General features: G+C 39.3%; 3 protein-coding genes across 5 annotated transcripts in view; 1 reads left to right on the top strand and 2 right to left on the bottom strand.

Annotated features, from left to right (window-relative positions):
• LOC139571138 (ribosomal protein S6 kinase alpha-2-like) overlaps nucleotides 1-9,709 on the bottom strand; it is a 53,965-nt gene extending 44,256 nt beyond the window's left edge. Inside the window, exon 1 of the mRNA XM_071393732.1 lies at nucleotides 9,324-9,709. Within this exon, the coding sequence (XP_071249833.1) occupies nucleotides 9,324-9,605 (282 nt within the window). The 5' untranslated portion in view covers nucleotides 9,606-9,709. The remainder of the gene's footprint in view (nucleotides 1-9,323) is intronic.
• LOC139571137 (myomesin-2-like) overlaps nucleotides 5,393-23,294 on the top strand; it is a 47,348-nt gene continuing 29,446 nt past the window's right edge. Inside the window, exon 1 of one of the 2 annotated variants that reach the window (XM_071393729.1) lies at nucleotides 5,393-5,657. The gene's annotated coding sequence lies outside the window, so the exon portion shown is untranslated. The remainder of the gene's footprint in view (nucleotides 5,658-23,294) is intronic. The other variant, XM_071393731.1, reaches the window with a different exon arrangement.
• Nucleotides 10,985-23,257, bottom strand: LOC139571139 (ribonuclease T2-like). Of its 2 annotated transcripts, XM_071393734.1 has the most exons (10): nucleotides 22,937-23,257; nucleotides 22,339-22,422; nucleotides 21,047-21,101; nucleotides 20,858-20,907; nucleotides 19,060-19,117; nucleotides 18,837-18,901; nucleotides 18,612-18,725; nucleotides 18,441-18,486; nucleotides 12,393-12,464; nucleotides 10,985-12,147 (listed from the first exon to the last, which is right to left on the bottom strand). In XM_071393734.1, exons 2-10 carry the CDS (start codon nucleotides 22,413-22,415, stop codon nucleotides 11,965-11,967), a joined length of 720 nt encoding a protein of 239 aa, XP_071249835.1. In that variant the 5' UTR covers nucleotides 22,416-22,422; nucleotides 22,937-23,257; the 3' UTR covers nucleotides 10,985-11,964. The 2 variants fall into 2 exon arrangements, with proteins under 2 accessions (XP_071249835.1, XP_071249836.1); XM_071393735.1 differs by lacking the exon at nucleotides 12,393-12,464 and having other exon boundaries at nucleotides 22,937-23,179.

Raw genomic sequence — 23,294 nt, 5'->3', positions numbered from 1 at the left:
ATTACAGAGATACCTGAAAGAAAGGTTATACTGTTCACACATTAACCAGCTTTTGACATTCTTTTAAAAAGTTGTTATGGTTGGTATGGGTTTGAGTTGCTGTGGTAGTTTCCACACAACAGCACCAGTATATAAAAATGTTCTTACCACATATTCTTATTTAAAACAGTGCATTTTAGAGACTCTGGCTATGGTATTATACTGGTGGACATCTCTAACAAATGAAAAATAGTTGGACAGAAGCTAGGGGACTGAGTCTGTGATAATTCTGTAGACCAGACCAAGTGTAATTAATACTACACATTTTTTTCCACAGATAGCCAGCCTATCTGGTTAAAATGCTCGACCTTCAGATGCGTATGAGGGGGAGTTTAAGTACAATTCTTACAAGCTTGTTTTGGCTGATTTGTAGTTTATTCTTTAGATGTTTGGGGCTGCTGGTGAATCATGATGTGCAGTCATAATCAAAGTGACACTGGACTAGCACACTTGCCAGCATCTTAACTGTGTCTATAGCTAGGTTTCCATCCAATTGGCAAAATATTTTCATGCCAATATTCTAAAATCTGTATAAAAACAATATGCACATTTTCCGTCAAATTGACTTGTTGCAGATAAAAGTCTGTGTGTAAATACGTAGCGCGCATAAAAATCACTTTTGCGGTTAAATTCCCAGGTTCTGATAATGTTGCTTAGGTATAGTGAATGTGCCCACTCTGGTATTTGCACATGCACTCTAGTCAACAGCGCACAGATACAGTGCGGGTATAGTTTACATGATGAGATTATTATGGACAAAGGTGCGAGATAATTTTTTATTGTCAAACGGCAGTCAAGCATTGATCATCATGTCACCAGAGTAAGACCATCGATATTTATTGAAAGGAGCATCAAGCTCATCACCGTGGACTTTCACCACCCTATGAAGTTAATCATAATTTGTTTAATTAATCTGTAAGAAATTGCATGCTTTCCCATGATGTTGTAAAAAAAAAATATCTGACATGTACGTTACTCACATAAAGGTTGGATGGAAACCTGGTTAATGTCAAGCCATTTTGAGGATGCTGAAATTATATTTTGGATGAACGTGCCCATGCCTACATCAGACTTTTGCAGTAGCCTAATCATATTAAAATATTGTGACTGGTTGTGTTTATGCTACATATAAAAGGTAATACATTTTAAAAGTTATATGACAACTATTTAGGCTATATTGAAGCGTTAGGTTCTAGGTGTGCGAGGAATAGCTGCCCAGATTGGAGGAGGCAGAGCGCACGTTAAGCTTTCCTGAATAACTGGGTCTGCCGGGAACATATGTGGTCACATTATTGTAGGACGACTTGGGAGAATAATGATCTGCAACAGGAAGCACATCTCAGTATCAGAAGTAAAAATACAGTCAGACTGGCCTGCTACTCTGCGTTTCTAACCCTTGTAAACTGTCGAGAGTAGACCCACAATTGATCCAAATGGAATTAAACATTAGAATCACAGAGCTTTTGCGCCAATATTCAAATGACATTTCACTGCAGCCTAAAGTAAAAACATGTTCTCACTTGAAAATAATAATGCTATTATTCATAGTATTATGGTGTTGTTGGCTAGTCTAGGTAGGATAATTATATTGTCCCTAAACAAGATCAATAGGGGAGCTTTTTGAGCTGAACGTCTCATGTCTTGATTGTTCTTTCATGCACAAGGTGCACCTGGCCTCCCCGCTACCTATCAAACTATTCTTATTTGTTCTTGTGGATTCATATTGAACATTGATGCAGCTTTGAATGCTTTTATGTGTGGTATGATTGGTAGTTAGCCTATTGCAGATCTGGACAAATGATCCACCTACCACTATTGTCACTAAGAATGGTGGACAGAGGGGCAGGATAGATACTTAGACTGGTAAACTATATTGACCTGTGGTATAGTAAAAGTTGGCGTCTGGAAAAGTGTAGTGCATAAGGGAAGTACCAATACACCTTGCTATCGGGAGGTGCATGCAAGCACGAGGAAATTTGGCTAGGATGTAAGAAATTATATAGAGTAAACCCTGCAAATGAGCGAATGTTAACCTGGGAAAAAACGCACTACCCTCCACGGTGCCCAATAAAAAGAAACACAACCGCCCCCAAAGCAAAAATAAATAAAGTTAGACAACCCTCCCCCTTTTTTGACCCCCCCCCCCACACACCCCAGTAAATTTCGAACTGTCCCCAGGAAGATGATTAAGATAAAATGCAAACAACCTTTACAAAATTAGAATGCCTGTAATATAACCTGGTAAATCACTAATTTGAAATGTATAACCCATGTACTCAATTGAAATGTACAATTCATCTTGATAGTGTGCACTAAGAATCCTAACTTGACCTCTTAGGAGTAGCTCATTATATAATGTACATTAGTTAATCAATATGGGAGCCATTATGAGGAGAACTCCATTAGGCCGTAGAGGGTCGTCACAGCGCAGCTACAAATGCATAAACAACTTTGAATAGGTTTACTGTGTAGAGATTGTTAATGAAATTATGCACACACTTAGCTAGTTTATGCAATGATGTATTAGGCCTACAATACAGTGAAAGTATCGCTGTAACTGGTTAAAGTGGTACCTAAGCCAATGCTTTGTACAAATGTACAAATCTGATGTTGCATACAGAGCCACACTGAAACCTTCAGATAGAACATATTTTCTCCTTCTGCATGTGCAGCTTAGAGGTAGTGAGTGAGGTGAGAAATACCCATTGCAGTGGATCAGATTTTTTTTCACACTCAAATGTTCCACATTCATCAGAGCATGCTTACAGTATATGAACATCCAGACATAGTTTATGTCAGGGACTGTTGGGAATAGATTGCACTTGTACCAGTACAATCAAACAGTGGTAACAGTTGTTACCAGCCCTATAGGGACGCTTGCTTCTGTTCTCACAAAGGGGACAATGCCTCTAAGAATAACAAGCTTATAATTAGCAATGACCCAGTCCCAGACTCACCAGGTCACCGTCTGATCTAAGCCTGATCCAGAGGCTATGGGGAGGACAGGACACCAGACGTTGTCAGGGGGCATAAACAACTTTTCATACACCTGTAAGTTAAGGATAATGATATTTTCACCAAATCCTGTGAAAATGTGTCACTATTTTCCAGAAGCCTCTACAGTTGTTTGTTTAAAGCAGAGCAGTACTTGTATAGTCGTTAAAAGGCCTGCATACACTGTATGTGGTGAATCTTCAGTAAATGTGAACATTTCCATAATACCTCATTCCTTTGGACAACACAAGGCATGAATTATTTCTGTCTCTGGCCTTCTGTGGGACAGACTGCAATTTATTACACCCTGGTGGGTTTTAAATTCCTAAACAAGACTGCTAAATAGCTAATCAACTGGCTACCCGGACTACCTGCATTGACCCTTTTTTAAAAACGAACTCTCTTGCACTGACTATGGACACACACACTGGACTCTACACATACTGGACTCTACCCACACAGTCACACATACTTACACTGACACCCAAACACACGCTGCCGATACTTATTTTATCCTTACCTACATGCTCAGTACATAGCTACCTCAATTACCTCATACCCCTGCATATCAACTCGGTACTGGTACTCCCTGTATATAGCATGTTATTTTCTACTCCCTATATATGGCCATCTTATTTTACTCCTTATTTTTGTTTGTTATTCACTGTCACTATTTCTATTTTATTGTATTTATTATCTTTAACTCTGCATTGTTGGAAAAGGACCCGTAAAAAGCATTTCATGGTTAGTCTACACCTGTTGTCTACGAAGCGTGACAAATAAATTTACACCCTGGTGGGTTTTATATTTGCAAATAAAAAACAGAAACATCTGAGTGATTCTACGAGAATCTGTCCATATGTTAATATCTTTGAAATACTACAAATAACGAGATAACGAGTCATCCACAAAGGTGGTAATTGCACAAAATATCATACCTAGAAAAAGCCAAAGACATACTTTAGATTGGAATTTCATGGAGTACTGTCTGACAAAGGTAATAAAGGGCTCAAAACCAATCTTTCATATCTTTGAAGAGTCACTGCTGTGAATATATTCCATATTGGTGTGACTTCAAAAGAATGTCAGGATTTGACATGTAAACCCACTTTAAAAAGTCAACACCCTACTTTGCAATGATAATGTCAAGACTTCAAAGTGCATGCTTTAGTGGATATAAGCAACTAAAAATGTTCCCCTTTGGAGCAACCGTACAGCAAAAGTGTTGCGGTCTGTTTCTCAAAACAAACATCAGAAAGGATTTCATTCAAAAAGCTTTACCGTGTCTTTCTTGACATACCCGCTTTCCATACAGTAATTTACCTGGAAAGGATTGAACCATCTTATATCTGACTGGGATTCATGATACAGAGCTGTTCCCCCATTAAAGTACATTTTCCTAGTTGCAATAATGTCCTTAGAATCTGTTCAAGATGTATAAGACATGTCTATAGGCAATTTCTTTATTTTAGATTCACAGGGTGTGAAAAAAAATTCCGTCATCACTTCAGTTTGTATAGCAGTCATATGGACTGAACATAATTGTACTGGACATGATCCCACTCTGAGAACACAGATGGAAGGTGGGAGTAATCATGCAAATATTTCCTCATAGTTCTGTACAACACCAGTAGGTTCTAACTACTTACATTGACATATTGAGCACATCACATAAGGCAAGTACAGTCCATAATAATAATAATAATAATTTGGTGTGTGCTTATATTTTTCCTATTTCACATGTACAAGTGTGTATTAATACAGATTTTGTTTTTGCACACTTTTCCCTGAGACTCCTTCCGAGTGGGGTCATGGCCAGGGCCTGGCATTATCAACAGCGACCCTGGCACAATTAGGGTTGAGTGCCTTGCTCAAGGGCATAGACATAGTTTTCACCTAGTCGGCTCGGGGATTCCAACTAGCAACCTTTCGGTTTATTCGGATCCACATTAGCATATGGAACATTTCTGGGATCTTTTATTTCAGCTCATGAAACATGGTACCAACACTTTACATGTTGCATTTATATTTTGTTCAGTGTAATTTACTAAATTACACTGTTTTGCAATGAAGGTCCACTGTAGCCCCAACAGCACTCTGTAGGGTACCACTATTGTGTTGTTGGAGGACAGCTAGCTTCCGTCCTCCTCTGAGTACATTAACTTCCATACAAAACCTAGAAGGCTCATGGTTCTCACCCCCTGTCATAGACTTACACAGTAATTATGACAACTTCCGGTGGGTATCCTCCAACCTATCAGAGCTCTTGCAGCATGAACTGACATGTTGTCCACCCAATCAAAGGATCAGAAAATGAATCTAGTACTGAAAGCATAAGCTACAGCTAGCTAGCACTGCAGTGCATAAAATGTGGTGAGTAGTTGACTCAGAGAGAAAAAGATCATAGCTGTAAAGTTTTGAACAAATTCATTTCTTCTAAAGGGAAGGAGGAACAAGAGAGAGGGAGAGAGAGATAGCTATATTTCGTTTTTTTTCTTCTCACTTTCACAGCTAGCAAATGCAGGTAGCTAGTTTAGCCGACTCAAACACTTGGCTCAAACAGAGGGATGCTATGTTAGCTAGTTGGATATCACTATCCAACACTGGAACTCTTCCAAGTCAAGGTAAGCTTTTGGTTTCACAAATGTATTGCCACCAGGGCCCGTCGGTGTAACTGCTAAACTGCTTACTACACTGTACTGCATGATTGTAGCGGGTTTACTAACGCGTTAGTTCTATTAGCTATGTTGACTAGGACGTTACTTTAGCTAAAATGGTGACAACGATGTGTTTAACGGTTATGGTATGACGGGTTGGCTTGGAAAGGTTTTTTCACCTGGTCAACAGACAGCTGATGTGGTGAACATTGAAGTTCACAAACGAAGGAAAAGGGCGAGGAGGAGAGCGTGTAGATGAGAGAAGGAACACACAAGCTGTTTAGTATGTGGCTATGAAAGTGAACTGTTTGCTTGTGATCAGGGGTGCATTCATTCAGCTGATTCTGTTGAAAAACATTTCTTAAAACGGAAGCAAACGGGGATAAACATACCTGAATTTGTCCAATAGAAACTCTCGTTTGCAACTGTTGGACTAATGATTACATTACACCCTCTATCAGCTAGATGCAGGCAAGAGTGGGCAAGGCAGTATAGAATGTGTCACTGTCTGTCCATGTGTCACTGTCACCTCAAATCTTCCTCTCGACCTGTGTGCACCTACGTTGTAAACTTTCATTTATAGGTAAGGTTGTAGTAACCTCATGATGGGAATAGGGAAAATTTGAGTATTATGTAGTAGCCTAAACCTATTGATATTACATTGAACTGAGTGAACGGAATATGAATGACAGTCATCCAATATGCTGTAATAGAAATAAGGCCATGCTCATAAAAACAATTATCGTCCTCCATCCTCTTAAATGGCACCAACCGCCACTGAAAGGAACATATCTATATTATTACAGAACAATAAAAAAGCCAATTAGCACAATGAAATTAGCTAATTTCGAGTGATCTTTCAAGCAGATTATGTAAACCTCTCACACAGCACTGGTCCCCATGGAGCTGAAAATTAATAACTGTCTGAATACAGTAGTAGATCTGAACCTTAGCCTGCAGGTATAAGCTTATGATATGTCTAATGCAGATATTTCATACAGTATATCAGAACCTTACATTTATGTTCAAGTCATACAATAAATGAACTTCTATGAAATGCAAGGTTGGTAGTAGTGTATCCATATTACTGCATTCCTTAACCTTTTAATGCAGTGGGCTAAATCAGGGTCACACAGAGTGTTTCTTGGTAGTCAAACAAATCAAATTGTATTTGTCACATGCGCCGAATATAACAGGCTCCCTCATGGATGGAATATTCATATTTTTCATAATTAATAAAACAAATATAAACCTCAGAAAATCCTGTGTTTCTATGTCAAACGGTTTTGTAATATTTCAGTCGTCTGTGATGTATATAAAGTGTAATATTGGGACGCAAACTCAAAACTGAATGCATTTCAACTCTATATCTGACATGGTACAGGTGTCTTCTTTAAAAAAAAAAACAGAACCATGTGTGTGAGGTGTATACTATTATTTCAAAGTAGTTAAGAGCTTGTAAGTAAGCATTTCACTGGTTATTCTACTGCAGGAAAGGGATTTTAAATATCCCTACAGAGGTTTTTACACTTACCTAAGTAGTATTAAAATACCTGATCATAACACTGTTCCTTGATAGAGGTAGACATTCATTAAAATAAATGTGTCTTGCTTAATGAAATCGAGACACAGTATGGAAAACATTTATCTTTTTTAAGAAGGTACTGGAATAGATTCACTGAGCACATAATTTGAGCCATTGTTCATGCTCAATCATGTGAAAAAGTAATGTATTTCACGTCAGCAAAACATCCTCCTGAAAAACTGTCCATTCCACATTACCCCTCAAATATCATAATGTACATTAATGAGAAATGGCATGGTTGTCAGTGCAGTCCAAACCCTTGCTTAGGTAGGGACTGCTTTGCTTTGTTGTGTCTAAATGGCTGGAAGAACTATAGTTAGGCAGGAACATACAAGCTATAGAGGGCTTGAAGGCAGAGATACCGAAGTGGAGAAGTATCTGACTTGCAGCCAGGTCTGACCTGTGGCTGATTAGAGTTATCTTGCCCAAAGCCAGGTGTGTTGTGATTCATATAGAGAGCAATCCATTAGGACCCAGACTGTCAGCCACACGTCTGTCTCCTGTTCTCTCCACTCTCTGGAGAGTCACAGGGCATAGTGGTAACCCTGGTGGTGTTTATAGGTCTGCTGTGAAAAGATAGGTCTCCTTGTCTGCTTTCAACTCACCTGTGCAGATGCACATGTTCAAAACAGCATCTATTACAAAACCGTTTGACGTAGAAACACAGGCTTTTCGGACGTTTATATTTATTTTATTAATTATGAAATGATTTAAAATATTAATATTCCATCCATGAGGCCACTAGAGGGCGCTTTGGTTATGCAACTGCAGGAAAAGGATTTTAAATATCCTACAGAGGTTTTTACACTTAACTAAGTAGTATTATAATACCTGATCATAACACTGTTCCTTGATAGAGGTAGACATCTGCAGTTGACATGATCTTATTGTGGATTTATTAATTTCCTTGAAAAGTTGTGATTCCTTAGATGACTGATGCATTCAGAAAGTATTCAGACCCTTTGTATTTTTCCACATTGTTACATTAAAGTCTCAAATGGATTAAATTGTTTTCCCCCCTCATCAATCTACACACAATACCCCATAATGACAAAGCGAAAACAGGTTTAGACATTTTTGCAAATGTATTAAAAATAAACAGAAATACCTTATTAACATAAGTATTCAGACCCTTTGCTATGAGACTCGAAATTGAGCTCAGGTGCATCCGGTTTCAATTGATCATCCTTGAGATGTTTCTACAACTTGATTGGAGTCCACCTGTGGCAAATTCAATGGATTGGACATGATTTGGAAAGGCACACTGTCTATTTAAGGTCCCACAGTTGACAGTACATGTCAGAGCAAAAACCAAGCCATGAGGTCGAAGGAATTGTCTGTAGAGCTCCTAGACAGGATTGTGTCGAGGCACAGATCTGGGGAAGGGTACCAAAACTTTTCTCCAGCATTGAAGGTCCCCAAGAACACAGTGGCCTAACATATAACTAACTACACTAATCACCACATAGGTGAGTAGCAATGATAGATTTAACCAACTTACTACCATAAAATGCCTTTGTTTGAAAGTCTACAGATCTCTCTTATTGTCCCTGACCGGTGCATCACTGAATGATTACCCGTCTTTAACTACATTTTGGAGGACAGACTGAGCACCGAGAATTAATGTATTTCTAGGCTCTGTGGTTTTGAGGACTACACAGGCACCGAATGGAATATATAGGAACTCTGCATGCATCGCCTCTGTAGTATTGCTAACAACTCATGTATTCCTGAGTTAGCCAGTATATCATAGTTATTTGTATGTCTTCCAAACTCCTCCCTTCTATTGAAGCATTTTAGAGATCAACACATAAGATAGTTGGATACTCTAACTACAGCGCATCTCTCTGATTCAGAGGGGTTGGGTTAAATGCAGAAGACACATTTCAGTTGAATGCATTCAGTTGTACAACTGACTAGGTATCCCCCTTTCCAGTATGTGTCCTCTGTATCCACTGGCTATTCTTACTGCTATACTACAGGAAGTTGTAATGAAGGATATCAGATACTGAACATGTAAAACACAGATACTGCTTTAGTATACTAACTTGCGCTATATTCAGGAGCTCTTCATAAGGACCCTCGTCTTCGGTCAACGAGGCGAAGGCACTGTCGATAGACAACGTCTCCACGTCTGCACATGGCAAATCCAAACTCAGCCTTACATTCCCGCTCACTCCAGTCAGGGAGTACTGGCGATGACTCATGGTGAAGTTACTTCCTTTTCGGCCCGTCACCCTTACAGGAAGAAGGGCAGAACCAACACAGAATCTCTGCTCTCCTCTACCACAGATATGAGTGAATGACAAAACGATTGCTTTCAAGGGCATCCAGAATTGCTCTCAGCCATGACCATTATCTCTGGGACCAGGTCCTATTAATTCACACTGCTTAAAAGCCAGTTGGCTGGATCTGACTTACAACCTCCACCAAGAGGAAACTACCCTGGCTATAGAGGAGCTGAGGTATAAGGCCATGAGTGCTCTTGTGTGCAGTGACTATCCCATGCTGTCTCTGTTGACTTGAGGACATAAGACATTTAACTCTCTCCAAAAGGAGAGGGAGGGAAGAAGAGTGAAATGCATTTCTAATGGGCCTTGTCACCAATTAGGAAGCAGTGATGTAGCCGAGCCATTGTTCAGCCCTCGGAATGGCTGCGAGCCAGAGTTTTTTTTGTCAGGAAGAATCAACCTGACTACTTCACTCACTGATAAGCTTCAATAAGCACATTAAGAGTAGTGCATGGATCTCACTGTGTGTATGTGTGTAATACCCACTGAGGCAACCGTTGCCTCCCTACAACTATTTGGTTCTGCCTGTTCTTGGCAAATGAGATTTCACATTGACACTATAACCTCTTTCCTCTTATCCTACGATGACAGCTTACATAAAACTGATTGCACCACACATAATATCCATTTTACCGACAGCCAAGGCCCATAATACAAAACTTATTTTGGGGACAGGGATTCAAATGCAGTTCACAAGGGGAATATTAAACTATGCTGAAATATAAGTAGACAAGTTATTGTGCCCAGGACAGATACACATGTCATATTTTTGATAAAACCCTTTTATATGAAATGTAAAATACTTGTTGCAAAAATAAGCTTTACTTACCACCAGTCACCAACAGACAAATCTCTTCAGTGTGCTGACATGACACAATGTTCCATGTACTCCAACAGCCTATAAATCTCTTACACACAAGGTGTCATGAGGATAGATCAATGGCATGCCTGTAGGGTACAACTAGCGTATACACCACCAGCATTATTATTCTACCACTCGTGAACACTATAGTAAATAGCTTAACTTTTTTTTTTATGTCTTAAAAATTGCTCAGGAGTAATCATCATCTTTGTTCTAATATACATCTGGCTATACATCTGCAGTTGACATGGTGTTAAAATTAAGAGAGGGTTACAATACAAATACAGGATTTTAAGTCAAAATCATCAGCGTTCCTGGACATGGAGTTTTATATAATTGTATACTTTTTATGCATATAACATTTCTTTAAAATGTGTAATTTGTTAGACTGAACAATGCCACACAGTGTTAGACAGGGATACTGCCTCTTTTGGCCATTGGCGTTCTGTTGAGGTTTTCTGACCTCTTGTGGCATTTAGTTGAATGTGCATACTTAAGCTTGTTAACTGGATTCACTAAAAAGCAAATTGCAGGGTAAATAGTACGTACAAACTGCTGCAATAGAACAATTACTTTAATGAATTGTACATAAACATTACAGAGGATTGGAACCTACCAAAATAAGGCCACCATTTAAAAACCAAAGCTTATCCCACAATTCAATGAAATCAAACTAACTAAACAGCAGAAATTACATTGTTAAATACCTATATCTGGTTAAATCATGATCATCATAGCCTTGTTAAACTGTGCGCAGAAAATCTCGACTTTAGTAATGCCATCTCCATAACTTATGTTAACCAATGCATTTTAACCACCACCACGCACATTCTTACCATAATTACTCAACACAGTTTACAACAAAATGAAAAACATATTGAAAGACAAAATTAATGAATGCAGTCATCAGACCTCTTCATAAACTGTGCATCAAACTTTAAATGTTATGTTTAACAAAATGTAGGACCATACTTTAAACAAAATAAGGCCTATTTAAAATGACTCACAAATCGCTTGAAAGCAAATGTCATTCTATATTACAGGTGGCATTAGTGTTACATTCCACAAACTCACATTATACATCGACAGGCTCAAACATGGACGCCCCTCCCCTCTACAGGATATAATGCACTGCATACTACATGACTGACGATCACATGTAGCATCCGCCACGATACCTGGTGTCATATATTCCCCCCTTTCTCTGCCACATCTAAGATGCTCTGTGGGGAACTTCTTATTTACGTACATTTTATTATGATTTGCGAAGTATTATATATATAAACAAAAAAAGCTGATTTGTTCCTTGAGTTACAACATGACCACCCTGTTTCCAAGAATCAAGCAGAACAATTTTATTGAATGCCAGCAAACAGATCCAAATAGCAGTAGACACATTCAATTAAAAACTGTTAGTGTTTTTCAGATAGAGTATTTCTGTGCGAACTCACACCAAGTGGAACCTTCCTGTATCTATGTTCCATGTGAGATATGGCACTGATTATAAAGGGATGTGTGACCATACCGCACTAGCCACTACACTAACAGTTTCCCCTTCAGGGGAGGGTAGTAGACTGGTGTGGCATGGTCACACACACTAAACCCTGCACCCTTAACATTGAAGTTCACTGTGTCTGTCTCAGAATGCTCACAGTCGTCCAGTTGAAAGTCTGAGTTGAAGCAGATCTCGATCTGCCCCAAGATTTGCACCTTCCCTTCCTGTAAACAATAAATAACTTAATGATACATTCTAGATTTAGGGTTAGGATTCATGATTTTTTTCTTTAAGTTGTGTGCAATGACTATTCTTCATGTAGAATGATTAGAGAAACGTATTCTAAATACAAAATGGTACGCAATTCTTGTTATCCTATACTCTTCAATGAAAACCTGTAGCATATCCATTAACCAGTTGTGCTTGAGTTTGCATTTTACCCAAAGACAAAATATAAAAAACATGATACCTTTGGATGAATACACTGAATCTTTGGTTTCACGTTGTAGAAGTTGAGAATGTTTCCTTCAATGAGGTCAAACTAAAAACAGACGTAATCAATTTTACCACGAGCACTCATCACATGCTATTAGAACCTGACCGACATGGGTTTTTGGGGTCCGATTCCGGACTTTTTCCACATTTTGTTGTGTTATAGCCTGAATTTAAAATGGATTACATTTGTATTTATTTATTACAAACAAATAAAAACTAAAAATCCGAAATGTCTTCAGTCAATAAGTATTCAACTCTTGCTATGGCTAGCCATAAGTTCAGGAGTAAAGATTTGCTTAACATGTCAAATAATAAGTTGCATGGACTCACTCTGTATAATAATAGTGTGTAGCATGATTTTTGAATGATTACCTCATCTCTGTACCTCACACATACAATTATCTGTAAGGTCCCTCAGTCAAGCAGTGAATTTCCAACACAGATTCAACCACAAAGACCAGTGAGGTTTTCCAATGACTCACAAAGAAGTTCACCAATTGGTAGATGGGTAAAAAAAAAAAGCAGACAATAAATATCCCTTTGAGCATGGAGTTATTAATTACACTTTGGATGGTGTATCAATGCACCCAGTCACTACAAAGATACAGGTGTTCTTCCTAACTCAGTTGCCGGAGAGGAAGGAAACCGCTCAGGGATTTCACCATGAGGCCAATGGTAACTTTAAAACAGTTACTGAGTTTAAAACCCCCTAGAGTCGTTGTCCACACCCCCGTGGAAATCTAATTCAAATTTTTTTTTTTTATCCGTCAGTTTAAACTAGAGATTGTTTTTTTGTTGCATGGGCTGCGACTCAATCTACCGGATCCTGTTCCGCATTGACGGTGAAAGGTGGCAGAGCTTGAGTGGTGTTTGTCAGACCATGAGACATCCCGAAAATTGGTCCTGTCACAACATATGTAGCGACCGAACGGTTTTGCTCTACGACCCCCACAAGTGTCACAGGACTTGTCTGAAATCGGTACAGCCAATCTGCCAGCATCTGTGTGTACAGCCCAGCACAGTTTGGGCTACACACTAATATGGAAAGGTGATTCTCTCACTAACACATACATGTCAGTTGTTTTGCTCTAGGACACCTACAAGCCTCACGAAACTAGTCTGAAGGTAGCCAGGTACCAGTTTAAAAAACAAATGGCAGTATATATATGGAGATTAGTTTAATGCCTAAAATAAGGGGTTAAATACATGTATAAAAAGAAAAAAAGAAATAGTTTCTGATCTTTATCGCTCAGATATAGGACAGACACTTCAGAACAAACTTCTGTATAGAGTTTATTTTTAATTTTTATTATGTATAAAGTTGTTATTCAATGCGGATGGATCAACAACACTGTAGTTACTCCACAATACTAACCATACAGGCAGGCCAGAGAGGTATTTCAACTGGGACTTTCCCCTCAAAAACCATGCGGATGAGGCCTCAACCCTTTCCTTTCATATTTGCCCTGTTCTTTCTTTGTTTCGGACCATTACCAAAACCATTGAAGTATGGTAAAGTTGCCTGTAACACAGACTATAGTACAGCAGTCTTTGAAGATGTCAGAGGATTCACCAGCAATTGTTAGTGGACACAGACTGTCCACCATCTGAAGCTCTTTTCCAGCACACCTTGATCACATCGTTACTTTTTAAACCTGATTGTGAGACCTCTCAATTTCAGGGCAATGGCAACATACTAAAACCAAACAGGGAATCATTTATACTCAAAATTCTTTAGTGAATTTATTTGATCCATTTGCAGGCTAGTTTAATACATATATAGTTTGTATGTGTACCTTTTTATCATATGTTAATGTTTCCCGTTTTTAACATTGTGCCAGTATAACGTGTCGATAGCAAGGGGACTTTTTATTTACTTTTACCCCTCAGAACTACAGCTGTGGATCTCTGGGTCTGTATCCACAAAGCATATCCGAGTGGGAATGCTGATCTAGAATCAGTTTTGCCTTTTTAAATCATAGTGAATAAGATTATGTAGACAGGTCCTAGATCAGCACTCCTACTCTGATGCTTTGTGGATACTGGTCCTGATCTCCACAGGTTAGCATTGCGTTGAAGAACTGATTGATTAGTTGGTCTAGCCTGTTATGATGGACTGTATAAACCTCAGACTTGTTCTAGGCCTATTTCTAATGATATTACATGTTAAATGTATTTCACTGGTATTTCAAGATGGGCAATATAAACCAGAGACTTGTCCCTGCCTCAGGTTTCTACATCTGTAAATATGTATTTTAAAAGGATATGTTTTCTTATTGTCAATAAATATAATTTGGAAGTTTGATGTAAGTGTTTGTAGTAAATTCAAAAATGGTAAAAAGGCTGTGATGAGTTTGACTTGAGACAATTGCTAGCAGCATACCACCCTTGCCCTGTGTAGGGTGGAGTCTTTCGGATGGGATGTTAAATGGTTGTCCTGACACTCTGGTCATTAAAAATGGCACTTATCTTAAGAGTAGGGGTGTTAACCTTGGTGTCCTGGCTAAATTCCCAACCTAGCCCCATTCCATCAAGGCCACCTAATCATCCCCCTAATTTCTAATTGGCATATCACTCCTCACCTGATGGGTGGTGAGCGCTGTGGCACAAAAATGGTCACCATTTACTATGTAAAGTCCTTTGAGTACCTCAGTTGGTACAAAAGCGTTATATAAATCTAAAAAATCTAATATATTTGACTGAGTGAAAAGAAGGAAGCCTGTACAGAATAAAAATATTGCAAAACATACATCCTGTTTGCAACAAGGCACATAATACTGCTGTGGCAAAAAAAATGTTTTGTCCTGAATGCAAAGTGTTATGTTTGGGGCAAATCCAATACAACACACTACAGAGTACCACACTCCATATTTTCAAGCATAGTGGTGGTGGCATCATGTTATGGGTATGCTTGTAATTCTTAGAATAGGGAGTTTTTCAGGATAAAAAAGAAGCACAGGCAAAATCCTAAAGGAAAATCTGGTTCAGTGTGCTTTCCACCAGACACTGAGAGATGAATTCACCTTCCAGCAGGACAATGACTTAAAACACAAGTTGCTGACCAAGAAGACAAAATGTTCCTGAGTGGCCCAGTTACAGTTTTGACTTAAATCTACTTGGAAATCTATAGCAATACCTTAAAATGGTTGTCTCGCAATGATCAACAACTAATTTGACAGAGCTTGAAGAATTTAATAGAATAAATGGGCAAATGTTGCACAATCCAGGTGTGGAAAGCTCTTAGAGCAGGGATGGGCAACTGGCCGGTCCTCGGATCATAAAAAAATAAATAAAGAGCTAGGGTCTCAACTTACTGTTTCAAGTTAGAATAGTAGAAGGTGCAATACACGAGGTGCAATTTCGAAATTTGGTTGTGAATTAGCAGTTTTTCTTTTGTTATGTCACTATTAATAGCTAATTTTCCTCTCAGCCCCATGGCAAAATGAGTAGAATTGCATGAAATTAGTAATAAAATCACAAAATCTTATCTCCACCCCATGGCAAAATGTGTAAAATTGAGGAAATTAGCTGTGTAACAACTATGCACATGTGGGTGCGCAGAACCACGAGCAACTGCAGCCCCTCGTGGGTACGCAGAACCATGAGCAACTGCATGTTCAGATTTTTTGTGGCCCCCACCCCTGTCTTAGAGACTTACCCAGAAGGACTCACAGCTGTAATCGCTGCCAAAGGTGCGTCTGCAAAGTTTTGACTCAGGGGTGTGAATACTTATGTAAATTAGATATTTCTGTATTTAATTTTCAATAAATTTGCCCAAATTTCTAAAAACATGTTTTCCCTTTGTCATTATGGGGTATTGTTGGTGAAAAACAAAATATTTAATCCATTTTGGATTCAGGCTGTAACACAACAAAATGTGGAATAAGTAAAGGGGTATGAATACAGTGCCTTCTGAAAGTATCTGATGATATACAGTTGAAGTCGGAAGTTTACATACACCTTAGCCAAATACATTTAAACTCAGTTTTTCACAATTCCTGACATTTAATCCTAGTAACAATTATCTGTCTTAGGTCAGTTAGGATCACCACTTTATGTTAAGAATGTGAAATGTCAGAATAATAGTAGAGAATTATTTATTTCAGCTTTTTTTCTTTCATCACATTCCCAGTGGGTCAGAAGTTTACATACACTCAATTAGTATTTGGTAGCATTGCCTTTCAATTGTTTAACTTGGGTCAAACGTTTCGGGTATCCTTCCACAAGCTTCCCACAATAAGTTGGGTGAATTTTGGCCCATTCCTCCTGACAGAGCTGGTGTAACTGAGTCAGGTTTGTAGGCCTCCTTGCTCGCACAATCTTTTTCAGTTCTGCCCACACATTTTCTATGGGATTGAGGTCAAGGCTTTGTGATGGCCACTCCAATACCTTGAATTTGTTGTACTTAAGCCATTTTGCCACAACTTTGGAAGTATGCTTGGGCTCATTGTCCATTTGGAAGACCCATTTGCGACCAAGCTTTAACTTCCTGACTGATGTCTTGAGATGTTGCTTCAATATATCCACATAATTTTCCTCCCTCATGATGCCATCTATTTTGTGAAGTGCACCAGTCCCTCCTGCAGCAAAGCACCCCCACAACATGATGCTGCCACCCCTGTGCTTCACGTTTGCGGTTGGTGTTCTTCGGCTTGCAAGCCTCCCCCTTTTTCCTCCAAACATAACGATGGTCATTATGACCAAACAGTTCTATTTTTGTTTCATCAGACCAGAGGACATGTCTCCAAAAAGTACGATCTTTGTCCCCATGTGCAGTTGCAAACCGTAGTCTGGCTTTTTTATGGCAGTTATGTCGATATAGGACTCGTTTTACTGTGGATATAGATACTTTTGTACCTGCTTCCTCCAGCATCTTCACAAGGTCCTTTGCTGTTGTTCTGTGATTGATTTGTACTTTTCACATCAAAGTATGTTCCTCTCTAGGAGACAGAACGCGTCTCCTTCCTGAGCGGTATGAGGGCTGCGTGGTCCCATGGTGTTTATACCTGCGTACTATTTTTTGTACAGCTGAACGTGGTACTATCAGGCGTTTGGAAATTGCTCCCAAGGATGAACCAGCCTTGTGGAGGTCTACAGGTCTACAAAGGTCTTGGCTGATTTCTTTTGATTTTCCCATGATGTCAAGCAAAGAGGCACTGAGTTTGATGGTAGGCCTTGAAATACATCCACAGGTACACCTCCAATTGACTCAAATGATGACAATGAGCCTATCAGAAGCTTCTAAAACCATGACATCATTTTCTGGAATTTTCCAAGCTGTTTAAAGGCACAGTCAAGTTAGTGTATGTACACTTCTGACCCCCTGGAATTGTGATACAGTGAATTATAAGTGAAATAACCTGTCTGTAAACAATTGTTGGAAAAATGACTTGTCATACACAAAGTAGATGTCCTAACCGACTTGCCAAAAGTATAGTTTGTTAACAAGAAATTTGGAGTGGTTGAAAAACGAGTTTTAATGACTCCAACCTAAGTGTATGTAAACTTCTGACTTCAACTGTACTGTTTTAAAGAGGGGAAATTAAAAAGTGTAATTTTCCCACACTGATTTCTCATAAATTGCCATCCTAAAGACCAATTGTTCAAGAAATGTGCTTCAAATGTTGATTCCTTACATTGTGACAATAATAAAACATCATGGGAATGGCTGTGAATCTTCAGTTGAGCATGAGATTCCCTTTTATCCATCCTATTTATTGAATATCGGTTATCGTGGTAAAAGGCCAATACCGGCCGATAACCTGGTATTGAATGCATGCACACATCTGGGTCATTTTACTGCCAGTAACTAAGTAAACAGGAACAGTAAGTCAAATGACTTGCAGTAAATGAGTCACTGTTGACATCACATACTCGCACATTTAAAATTGTCCATCTTCCCAAAACACAGTGTGTTGTTTGATACAATGCGGTAATGCTTGAAGTTTAAACATGCAACTATTTACTCTGTGAAAATTACATTGTCCTTGGTAATGTAGTAATATTGATTTCATGTACTTACTGTGTAGTAAGTCTCAGAGGGCACAATGTTACATTTCTTCATCACCCTGAAAACATACAAAGAATTTATAAATAACTAGTAGAAAACATAAATTAGGGTTCAGGGTATTGAAACCATACATTATCCCATATGTTTCATGAGGGTACTTTATTGTTAATTCAGTACACTTACCCATCAAGGTCTAACTTGTGATACAGCTCCAGGGCTTTGCCAAAGTATTTGTGTTGACTGTTTAGGGACTCCGCTTTTGCAGCACATGTTCCATGTTTTTGCCATTCATATTTCCTGTAAATAGAAGATCAAACACTAACATTTGTTTAGAAAAATATTGTTACCTGAAAATATAACAATTACCTGGAATAAAGTATTAATACAAAATAGAAAACTGGAACAGACCAGAATCTAGAGGATTCTGGAATTTTAAGATCCGGCCACCACTTCTGCATCTCTGGAAGTAGGTCCTGTAAAACATATTCATTATCAAATATTTATCTTAATTTCAAAATATATAAACACGTTTACTTTTACCATCAAAATGATATTTTGTTATGAATAAGCTCAATCTGCCTTTTGTAAATGTTTGTATTTGAAATGTTTTTTTCCCCCCAGCAGAACATACCTGGATTAGAGTTTCATTGAAGTGCAAAGATGAATTGCATTCCTGGCCTTTATCTGGCCTGTAAGACAGACATTGGTCAAATGTGTACAAAGATAGAATGCAAAACAGTTTATGTTACAGTGGGGAGAACAAGTATTTGATACACTGCCGATTTTGCAGGTTTTCCTACTTACAAAGCATGTCGAGGTCTGTAATTTTTACCATAGGTACACTTCAACTGTGAGAGACGGAATCTAAAACAAAAATCCAGAAAATCACATTGTATGATTTTTAAGTAATTAATTTGCATTTTATTGCATGACATAAGTATTTGATCACCTACCAACCAGTAAGAATTCCAGCTCTCACAGACCTGTTAGTTTTTCTTTAAGAAGCCCTCCTGTTCTCCACTCATTACCTGTATTAACTGCACCTGTTTGAACTCGTTACCTGTATAAAAGACACCTGTCCACACACTCAATCAAACAGACTCCAACCTCTCCACAATGGCCAAGACCAGAGAGCTGTGTAAGGACATCAGGGATAAAATTGTAGACCTGCACAAGGCTGGGATGGGCTACAGGACAATAGGCAAGCAGCTTGGTGAGAAGGCAACAACTGTTGGCGCAATTATTAGAAAATAGAAGAAAATAGAAGAAGTTCAAGATGATGGTCAATCACCCTCGGTCTGGGGCTCCATGCAAGATCTCACCTCGTGGGGCATCAATGATCATGAGGAAGGTGAGGGATCAGCCCAGAACTACACGGCAAGACCTGGTCAATGACCTGAAGAGAGCTGGGACCACAGTCTCAAAGAAAACCATTAGTAACACACTACGCCGTCATGGATTAAAATCCTGCAGCGCACACAAGGTCCCCCTGCTCAAGCAGGCGCATGTCCAGGCCCGTCTGAAGTTTGCCAATGACCATCTGGATGATCCAGAGGAGGAATGGGAGAAGGTCATGTGGTCTGATGATTCAAAAATAGAGCTTTTTGGTCTAAACTCCACTCGCCATGTTTGGAGGAAGAAGAAGGATGAGTACAACCCCAAGAACACCATCCCAACCGTGAAGCATGGAGGTGGAAACATCATTCTTTGGGGATGCTTTTCTGCAAAGGGGACAGGACGACTGCACCGTATTGAGGGGAGGATGGATGGGGCCATGTATTGCGAGATCTTAGCCAACAACCTCCTTCCCTCAGTAAGAGCATTGATGATGGGTCGTGGCTGGGTCTTCCAGCATGACAACGACCCGAAACACACAGCCAGGGCAACTAAGGAGTGGCTCCGTAAGAAGTATCTCAAGGTCCTGGAGTGGCCTAGCCAGTCTCCAGACCTGAACCCAATAGAAAATCTTTGGAGGGAGCTGAAAGTCCGTATTGCCCAGCGACAGCCCCGAAACCTGAAGGATCTGGAGAAGGTCTGTATGGAGGAGTGGGCCAAAATCCCTGCTGCAGTGTGTGCAAACCTGGTCAAGAACTACAGGAAACGTATGATCTCTGTAATTGCAAACAAAGGATTCTGTACCAAATATTAAGTTCTGCTTTTCTGATGTATCAAATACTTATGTCATGCAATAAAATGCAAATTAATTACTTAAAAATCATACAATGTGATTTTCGGGATTTTTGTTTTAGATTCCGTCTCTCACAGTTGAAGTGTACCTATGATAAAAATTACAGACCTCTACATGCTTTTTAAGTAGGAAAATCTGCAAAATCGGCAGTGTATCAAATACTTGTTCTCCCCACTGTATGTTATCTGGTCAGTCAAAAAAAAGCACTTTCCTACTGAATTTGTTGGAAGTCCTTCCTTACCACAGTCCATGCAAAGTCCAGTAGTCAAATTTGGAATGACAGTGTTCCATCTGCAAATAGAAATGTTCATTTGGTCATACAAGTTGGCAAATCTGGCAATTTAGGGCCACCGTATCAATCATACGATCAGATCATCACATGATACGTTGAGTTTATTATGCCATGAAACCATATAATAAAGTAACTTACACTGCAAAATGTGCTCGGCCAGTGGTGAGTCAGGATCAGCTTACTCCACATATGCCTGAAATAAAGTTAAATTGAAGTGTAACATTAGGATAATCCTACCGATCCTCGACTTCGGCGATGTCATCTACAAAATCGCTTCCAATACTCTACTCAGCAAACTAGATGCAGTTTATCATAGTGCCATCCGTTTTGTTACTAAAACACCTTATACCATCCACCACTGCGACCTGTATGCTGTAGTCGGCTGGCCCTCGCTACATATTCGTCGCCAGACCCACTGGCTCCAGGTCATCTATAAGTCCATGCTAGGTAAAGCTCCGCCTTATCTCAGTTCACTGGTCACGATAACAACACCCACCCGTAGCACGCGCTCCAGCAGGTATATCTCACTGATCATCCCAAAAGCCGACACCTCATTTGGCCGCCTTTCCTTCCAGTTCTCTGCTGCCTGTGACTGGAACGAATTGCAAAAATCGCTGAAGTTGGAGACTTTTATTTCCCTCACCAACTTTAAACATCTGCTATCTGAGCAGCTAACCGATCACTGCAGCTGTACATAGTCCATCTGTAAACAGCCCACCCAATTTACCTACCTCATCCCCTTACTGTTTTTATTTATTTACTTTTCTGCTCTTTTGCACACCAGTATCTCTACTTGCACATGATCATCTGATGATTTATCACTCCAGTGTTAATCTGCTAAATTGTTATTCGCTCATATGGCCTATTTATTGCCTACCTCCTCATGCCTTTTGCACACAATGTATATAGACTAATTTCCCCCCCCCCTACTGTGTTATTGACTTGTTTATTGTTTACTCCATGTGTAACTCTGTGTTGTTGTCTGTTCACACTGCTATGCTTTATCTTGGCCAGGTCACAGTTGTAAATGAGAACTTGTTCTCAACTAGCCTACCTGGTTAAATAAAGGTGAAATAGTGCCTCACTCATTTAATGGCCTTCAATTCGCATAGAGGCCGACTATGGAATGACACCAACTCAGTGGTCTTGTGGTTAGTGTCCTCCCGAGATTGGAAGGTTCCTTGGTCAACACAAAGCTCTAAAAACGGGACATGATCATGCTACTTGGCATTCAACATTAAGGAGATGGATTGGAGGTAACCTCCTGTCCAGGGTGTGTACTTGTACATCAAGCTGCCCTATGGGCCATTGTGGCTTGAAAAAGGCTACTTACTTACTTTGGAATGACAGACACAGTTAAGGGCTTGATGCAGAGGCCATGGTTGGCATCTGACATTAACCAGACAGATATAACCAGTAACGTTACTTACGGCGGTTTGTGTACGAATGAGGAAGTCATCAGACCGCAGCCAAGGCACAGCAGGACAACAAATGCTAATGACTTCATATTTACACTGAAACAAAGAAAACTTACAATTAGGAGAAGTAGATTTTGGGTCATAGATGATCTGATTTTAGCTGGTCTAATATGTGATGGTAGGCAAACTTACAATTATAAAGCCTATTATAAGTAGAAGTATAACTCTTACAATTATAGGCCAATTATAATTACAAGCCTAATATAAATTATTTCAATTTTAGTTTATAGATAGCTTGTGTAACAAACAGTTATATAATGGTTGGCATGACGTGATTGTTATTTTGGTGCCTGTCAAATACTATTGAGCTTATATTTGCGCCCATCAACACCGCAGTCAAATAATGGAACGCTTTTCGCAACTCTGTAGCCAACCACCAAACCTGACGTGTATGTGGGGGAGCGCAACTTCAGTTTGTATAAAAGGTTACATACGTACATTATTTTACAAATACAAGGTCTCCAGTATCACCTGGGCCTGCCACCTGGCTAACGTAGACTGTGTGGGTAAGATTTAAATGTAACCTACGACGTATACAATAAGTTCTTACCCCTGTTTTGTTCCTGTGGTTAAAAAATAAACTCGTATATACAACTATACGTTTGGAAGGGCCATTTAGATGAGGCAACAGAGATGTCGTTTGATAGATTAGCAATATGAAGATTCCACTAGTATCACTTATTATGGTTTAAAATGAGACAGCCACACTCCGTCCGATTAGACGTCTGGTAGAAGCCTACAACAACAATACCGTGAAATTGTTTCCCGCAACAGCTGAACTGAGCGTCACATGCTCAGAAAATGTAAGTCACGTGAGATCATGTGAAACGTGTACTGTAGGCAACTGTACCGCACAGGCGCGCACACATACGATGATATTCCACTGTGCCACATACAGTTGAATAAAA

This window comes from Salvelinus alpinus, chromosome 3, assembly GCF_045679555.1.
Source record: "Salvelinus alpinus chromosome 3, SLU_Salpinus.1, whole genome shotgun sequence".
Lineage (NCBI taxonomy): Eukaryota > Metazoa > Chordata > Actinopteri > Salmoniformes > Salmonidae > Salvelinus > Salvelinus alpinus.
Note: the sequence above shows the minus strand (reverse complement) of the source record. Positions and strands in the feature narration are given on the sequence as shown.